The following is an 8,373-nucleotide window of genomic DNA, read 5'->3' on the forward strand; positions in this document are numbered from 1 at the left end:
TCAAACTTATAAATGTTGTTTCCATTTTTTAACTATTCTGCCTTGAAATATTCTTTAAAATAATTTAAATTACATTATTTATTAAATCATACTGTTTTTTTAAATTTTACTTGTAAAGTAATTTTTAAAAATTGTTTCCATTTATAGTATTTATAAATCATACTTGTAATATTTAAGAACTTGTTAATTTTCCCTCATTATGACTCAGGCACAATTGGAAAGTATTGTTGAGAAAGATAAGAAATCCATCGCTCCCTCACAACGAATCATTAGACGCAGAAGCCCAGGCCGCACCAAAAGAACAATAGAGGAAGAAGAGGAGCTGATGAGCTACGACACGCCTCCAAAAACCCGTCAGGTCTTCGGCACAAAAAAACAAAATGATAAAAGAAACACAGACTCCTTCTCATCCCATTCTAAGGAGAGTTCCTGGGGACAGTCTGAGGAAACAGCCAGCACCACTTTGGATCAGTCCAAGAAAGATCTAACAGCCAGGCTGCAACAAGACAAGCAGAAATCTGGACCTGATCAGAAGGTACCTTTTGAGACAGATGTGGACTTTGAACCTGCTAGACGAAGGTCTGGTGGGAATACCCACAGCAGGCAGATGCAGGGGAGTCCCACATCGAAAACTGCCCCACAGAAGTTGTCAGACTCGCCTAAACCATTGGCCAACAAGGCTATTTCTTCACCCAAGTACAATAACTCTGCCACTTCCCCTCCATCCAGTAGAGTGATAACAGGTCCTTATGTCCCCTTAGCTAAGGATGAAAAGGAAGAATTTGTTTGAAACAGCTTGATATTACTTGTAGGTAAGAAATTTTTACTCAGATCCTGTTACTGTTTTGAAAAATGTTATCTTCTTAAACGATCATCAGTTCAATATTAATCAAGCCACAGTAGATTTTTATTCCTGACTGTTTTTTTACAACTATTTACACAACTTCAGTTTACAAAACTTATTTTAAGATCACCGAGAATTATGTTGCGGTTAATGTATTACAGCAGTTTGCTGCTAATGCAAAATGGGAGTGGTTTTTAGAGGATTTTTATGTAAATGAAGATGGCTTTTAGAGTATTTTGTTGGACCTGAGATGGTTTTTTTAGAGAATTTTAAAAAAAAAATTATGATGGCTTTTATGGAATGAGCTAGCTTGTTTTTATTTGACTCATTCTTTTTAGAAGTGACTTGCAGATTTTATGAAAGAGATTTTTAAATGTTTAAAAGGCTGAATATATTTTTGTGAAACTTTACAAACTACTCATGCCATAGCTAAGTTTTAAACTATTTCACTCTATGACAATAATGTTTTAACTTTTGAAACATGTTACTGTGTAACAAGGTGAATACATTGAGTCCTGTGCACAAAAATCGCACCAGGCTGAGAGAGTAGAAATGTTTGACTGTGTTTTCTCCTAGACTGTTGCCTCACTAATTCTTGCCAAAGTGGTGGACATGCATGCTAAACATGTCCCTCACCACATCACCTGTCTATTTGTTTTGTTCTATCTACTTCATTAACCGGACATTCTTTCACACTGTGTGATGCCTTGCATCCTTCACAATTCTCTGATGGTGCTCTCTCTTTTCTTTTCTTTTTTTTGAAGTTAGAAAGTACTGTGATAAATATTCATAATAGCTGTAAAAACAAAAAGGTTTCTTTTTAAAGTCATGGTGGTTTGTAATTTTAAAAAGTCGCTGTTCAAGCTACATGTTTAGTTGATATTAGTTGATTCTACAAGTGAATGCCTTCAAAGTGTTTTAACGAGATGTTTAACAAACAAATTTTTATATGGATACTTATACCCATTGCATTTACAAGTTCTCTCTTTCTCTGTATGTTATGTGCTTATATATCAGTATTTGTTCTTACACCTCATCGTATTATCCCAGCATAGCCTTAAGCAAGAACTCTTCTTGCAATGAAGATTAAAATAATTGTATTTTTTTCAATGAAATCTTTGGAGAATCATTACCTCAGGTTTTTTTTTAATATATAAATTATTTAATGTATTCTGTATGTAATTTAAAAAAAAATTATTGATTATGAATTGAGAGAACTAATAAGGTGGGGAGGGGCAGGGTGCATTGTTTGTTATACCTCTATGCATTTAACAGTGAGAAGTACCAACATGGTGCAAATATAATAATAGCAGCTTTTAAAGCAGTTATTATTCTCTTCAACATTGCGTCCAATTACAATGACAAAAACAGGCGTTTCAAAAACTACATATGATAATAATGGCTAATGTTGATAAAACTATTTAATACTTGGTACATGATTTCATGTTGGTATGTAGTTGTACTGATGTCTTTGTTATATCTTACCAGTGTTATTTTATCAGTGCTAAACATGTATTTTTTTTTAATAAAAAATTCAGCTGTATTGTATTTGTAGAATGGAAATGCTCAAAAAATTTTTTAGCTGAATATTTACTTAAGGAGATAGAGGGTGGTATTAGGCTAAAGTTGAGTTGATTTATTATTTCTTAAATCAACACATTTAAAAAAAATCTTTTTACCAAATGTACATATTTATAAAGATTTATTACTATACACTATAAAATTATATATATATATATTTACATATGACATGTGAGAAATATTTAATCATGTATTCGAGTAAAGCGTGTAATCTCCTTTAAATGTGGGGGGTCAGCTGTAGTAATCTATAGATATCGGTATTAAGTCCCAAGATATCTTTATCCTATGTCAACTCTACCAAATCTTAGGCCAACTCTCACAAATCTTAGGCCAACTCTACCAAATCTTAGGCCAACTCTATCAAATCTTAGGCCAACTCTACCAAATCTTAGGCCAACTCTACCAAATCTTAGGCCAACTCTACCAAATCTTAGGCCAACTCTACCAAATCTTAGGCCAACTCTATCAAATCTTAGGCCAACTCTACCAAATCTTAGGCCAACTCTACCAAATCTTACACCAACTCTACCAAATTTTAGGCATACTACAAAATTCTAGGCCAACTGTACAAAGTCCTAGGCCAGTTGCACAAAATGCTAGATTATCCATACTAACCCTTAGACCAACTGTACTAAATCTTAGACCAACTGTACTAAATCTTAGACCAACTGTACTAAATCTTAGACCAACTGTACTAAATCTTAGACCAACTGTACTAAATCCTAGGCCAATTGAACTAAATTCTAAACCCGCTGAACTACCCCACATCTTTGGCCAACAGCATCACCCAGCACACTTTAAAAATTGTATTAAAATTCTTGAAGACAGGCATTATTATTGATATTACTTTTTTAACTTTGCATGTACATAATCTATTTTACCTTTGTATTTTTGTGCTGTCAGCAATTGTATACTCTAGTCATGTTGTATCATATCCATTAATGGTTATGCATATGCTGTTTACCATGCTAGTAGTTCAACATATAACCATCCTGTTATTTTGTTTCACACCATTCCAGATTCATTTTTTTATTTTATGTTTTATTTTCAGCTTAGAGCTTTGAAGTATTTATGGTATTTTATTGCGTTAATTGTATTAAGTATTTTATCTTTTATATATTTTTTATTCTTATTTAGCCATCTGCTTTGATGTGTTGATAATTTTATAAACTTTTTGCAAGTGTAAAACTTTGACAATTGAACGACATTTTAGAATATTAATGAATCAATTAGCCTACAGTAATAATTTAGTTATGAGTTCGTCAAAAAGTGTTTTATCTTCAATGAATACAATTGTATAAATCTGAAATGGATTCCCCATAAATAAGTTTGGTTGTGACTCATATTGTTTAGATGAAATAAGCCATTGTGCTATAGTGAATACCTTAACTATCAACCATATATTTATTTTCACTAATCAAAAACATCTAACATGCTTAAATTCACTGGTATTTACTTATAGCTTTTATGCTGCTATTTATTCAAAACCAAAAATCAGTTGTAAGAAAGAATCAAAATTTGTAACACCTGGAGGGGATAGGACAGTGTCAGAATTTGGTTTTTCCTATCCTAATATATATTTGTTTCTAACATTTGAATGTTAGTATTTTATTAATGTAAATCATGTTATCTTCTCTAGTATTTTAGTATTAGATATAATTAGATAGTAGATTGAAAAAGTGTTGGATGAAATAATATTAGGTAAAATTAGATATTAGATGGAAAAAATGTTAGATGAAATGAGAAATTAGATGTAATGGGATATTGTATTCAGTTGGTATTAGACCAAATGATACCATCAATTTCCTCTAAGATGGAATAAGATTAAAAAAGCTGTTAACAATTAAGTGTGATATACACCCTGCCTAATTGTTCTGGCTAGTTTCAATGTTAATAGAATATTTTTTGTTTTACAAAAAAAATTATTGAAGATGTTATAGACCAAATTTTTTAATTTTTTAATGAGTATCTCCACAACTTATATGTGCTTTCTTCTCCCTGATGCTTACATTGCTTTTATACCATTTGCTGTTTATGTTGAATAAATTGTTGATAGAAGGTTTACAAATTAGAACAATTTTTTTTTATCCTGCCCCATAGTTTAAGGTCCACTTATGGGTATCTTGAGTTATTTAGACTTTGATCAAACTTTTATGTAGATTTTACTCCAACTAAGACAGCTTTTTAATAAACTGTCAGTTTAACTGTAGTCTTATTTTTATATATTTTTAAAATAATGTTGGGTTATATTTTTAAAATGAGTACAAATAGAATAAAATATATCATGTTTTTAATGGGTGGGTATTATAAACATGGGAAGTAACTCACACATAGAATAAACAATACATAATATATGGAACCTGTTTTGTGTAAAATTCATTGAAATTAGTTCTGCTTCAATAAGGCATGTATGTATTCTAAAGTGATTGATCATGTTTTTTTAGTTTTTACAGCAAGTCATTTTGATAAAGTTCTGTTTCAGTTTTCTTTTTTTTTTTCACTGGCATACTTTTTTTCTTCTGTGAACTGCTTTTTAAAAAAAATATTGTGTTTAACTTATTTTAATCTTTTTTTTTTTAAAGTTCTATGTGGCATTCTAAACAAGCTAAATATAGGCTAAACCTATTTCTGTTTGTTACTGAGTGTGGTAGTATTTTTTATTTATTTTTAATGAGCTTCAGAAAATGATCCAGAATATAATTTTTAAACTTAAATAAGATGTATCTTTGTTTAATTTTATATTGCTTTTATAAACCATATTCCCTTATTACCTAAAAAATCTCATCAAAATCTTACAGTCCAAAGAATTTAAATGCTTTATTAAAATTATTTTAAAATTGAAACTTGATTGATCGTTGAATGACGTCATTAGAGTTTTTTGTTAGGTTTACCTTGTATGATTGTACAACAAGTAAGGACCTTGTTAACTATTCCAGCTGATAGAAGCTTATACCAGCTACTATGTTGTGTAGCATTGTTAGGTTTACCTTATATGATTGTACAACAAGTAAGGACCTTGTTAACTATTCCAGCTGATAGAAGCTTATACCAGCTACTATGTTGTGTAGCATTGTTAGGTTTACCTTATATGATTGTACAACAAGTAAGGACCTTGTTAACTATTCCAGCTGATGAAAGCTTATACCAGCTACTATGTTGTGTAACGTTTATCCAACATTCCACTTATGCTTGACTCAAAATGTTTCAACATTCCAGTTTACTGTAAACTCATTTATTTAGTAGATGTTTAAATCTTCATTTCTCACATTTTTTTTATTTAGTAGATGTTTAAATCTTTAATTTCTCACTTTTAAATACATCTCTTCCACATTTATTTTGTAGATGTTCAAACATTCATTTCTCCCTCTTTGACTTTGGAAGTGTTCAAATCATAATTTTTCCCTTTTATTTATATATTAGATGTTCAAATCTTCATTTCTATATTTTTAATTAGCAGATGCTCAAATCTTCATTTCTCCCTATTTTATGAAGCAGAAGATGTCCTTGATGTCAATAGTCTATTTCTCCCTGTCCTGTTTTATCCCAGTCTAATTTGTCAATGTGCTCTCATTGTTTTTTCATCAAAAATTTATTTCTACCTTTAAAATTGTTTTGTGTATTGTTGATATAAAACAAGTGACCAAAAATATGTGGACAGTTTTTATGATGTTTGGGCTAGTTTAAAATATTTCAGTTCATCAACCAGCAGTCTAAAAACAAATTGGGTTTATTAACCAGCAGTTTAAAATATTTCAGTTAATCAACCAGCTTTCTAAACAGTTATTGAGTTCATCAGTTTAACTAATGTGTGAATGGATCTAATGTGACACTCTTATTATTAAAAAAAAGACAAATTTCTAATTAATATATTTTTATGTTGTTTTAAATACTGCAAGTTTTTTCTTTTTCGGTTAAATCTTTGATCACCCACAGCATAATAGTTTGGTCTTTGTGAAATGTATAAATAAAATTCTTATTGTAATCTACACATTTATCTTGTTTACTGTTATTAATTGAAGTTCCATTTTGAAAAAAAAAAGCATTTTTAAATCGGTCTAATTTTGTAAAACAAATTCCACTCGGATGTATAGCGGTGCGATTATGGTATGTAGTAACTGTCCAGTACGCGTCTGAGTATTGTTATATAAGTGTGGGGTTCGTGTGGTCGGATATGTTGGACGTCTCTGAGTCCACCCAGCTCTTATGGGTATCAGAGTTACTTCCAAGCATTTCTTCGGGGGGGGGGGGGAATACTTTACCAGTTTCCACCCCCCCCCCCCTCAATAGTTTCAAGTGCCCCCCCCCCCCACCCCGGAGAAAAAAGTCTGAAAGAAACACTGATGGGTACCTGACTCATTGGAATAGATCAACCCTTCTGCATCTGCCATAAGTGTTTGTGTCACGAACAGGGAAAGATGATGATAGCCTACCTCTAAGTAACCATATTTTATTAAAATTTAAAAAAATGATGATTCAAAATCTGGTAGCAAACTAGAATTATGTAACCAAATTAAGCCTAATGTGTGATGTGTAGTTGGCTCAGTCGAGAGCTCTAATAATGGTCGAGCGAGAGAGGGGAGGGTGAGATGAGGGGATGTTAACATCTTAAGGAAGGTGTGGGCAGATGATGTACAACAAGTGTCATATGAAGAGAGATTTAGGTCACTCGTGTCACGTGGTGGCTGGTAGATGGGCTGTTGGTCGACCGTCTTTAACCGGCGGCTATGTGACGTAAGACAAGAAATTTGCGACATAATTAGGTCAGTGTTGTTACGTCAGTTGAGTTGTGTGCTGTTGTTTTGGCTGGTACTAATACGAAATTTTCAGATGATCAGAAGCAGGAGAAGATTGGTAGGATACCTTGGATGAGGGGAGGGAGGGCTAACTGTGAGATTATGAGGGGAAGAGGGAAGATAGGACAGTTGAGATATCTTGTATTAGGGGAGGGAGGGGACGATAGGTAAGATAGCTTGTATGAGGGGATAGGAGAGAACGATATGTGAGATACCTTGGATGAGGGGAGGGGACGATAGGTGAGATAGCTTGTATGAGTGGGTGGGGGGGGGAGGAGAACGATGTGTGAGATAGCGTGGATGAGGGGAGGGAACGATAGGTGAGATAGCTTGTATGAGGGGATGGGACGATAGGTGAGATAGCTTGGATGAGGGGAGGGGACGAACACAGGTAGAGATGTTGAGGAGACCGAGGCTGCACTTTTGTGTGCCTTCACGTCAACTAGCATCACGCCTAAACCAAATGGTTCTACACCCTTTGCGTGAAGACGAGACGTCCCTATCAGTATATTTGTTGTATTTGTTCGTAGACACCATAAACAAATTTGTATTAATTAAGCAGACAATCAACTGTTGTTTAACCACCAACAACAAGCTGAGTTATTTATAGACCTGGTGTAATGGACATCCCAGCCATGGCTTGTTTCATTTCCCAAGAAAATAAAAAGGCTCAAGTGACGAATACCGGATGTCAACGAGCCCACTGTGCACCCTTGTTAAGAAAGTTAATTACTTAATTTATAAAAGCAAAAATTAAATCTGAATCTTTTCAGAAATGGTTTATCCGTTTAGGTTCCCACTTGACCTTTGACCAGCAAGAGAGATCGGTTAGAGATTATATCTGTGTATCCGTCCACCGCAACAATGATAATCGGATCCGGTTTAGAAAAAGAACCGATCCTGTATCCTTGCACTCGGATAATTTTCAGGAAAATAACGACACTCAAAAACTGTTTTTTTTTCTCCTGTAGACAAGTATCCGTAAATCTTGCTCACAAACAAAACTTAATGCAGACGTTAAATTCAACTCAGCCAATTCCACTGTATAAAAATTAAATGTTTGAGTCTTGAGTGTTTAAGAAGTTATGACGCCTGGGGGATCATAAAATACGTGATATAGGTCTAAATAATACAGTGAATTTAGGGGTCATCCAT

At 33.2% G+C, this 8,373-nt stretch overlaps 1 protein-coding gene across 1 annotated transcript in view; it reads left to right on the forward strand.

Moving 5' to 3' along the window:
• LOC131942126 (ATP-binding cassette sub-family C member 4) overlaps positions 1–6,395 on the forward strand; it is a 28,532-nt gene extending 22,137 nt beyond the window's left edge. Inside the window, exon 30 of the mRNA XM_059301855.1 lies at positions 209–6,395. Coding sequence (XP_059157838.1) covers positions 209–790 — 582 coding nt within the window. The 3' untranslated portion in view covers positions 791–6,395. The remainder of the gene's footprint in view (positions 1–208) is intronic.
• The last annotated feature ends 1,978 nt before the right edge of the window (positions 6,396–8,373 follow it).

This window comes from Physella acuta, unplaced genomic scaffold (genome assembly GCF_028476545.2).
Source record: "Physella acuta isolate Inbredline_101_S28 unplaced genomic scaffold, ASM2847654v3 ptg000389l, whole genome shotgun sequence".
In the NCBI taxonomy this organism is placed as follows: domain Eukaryota; kingdom Metazoa; phylum Mollusca; class Gastropoda; family Physidae; genus Physella; species Physella acuta.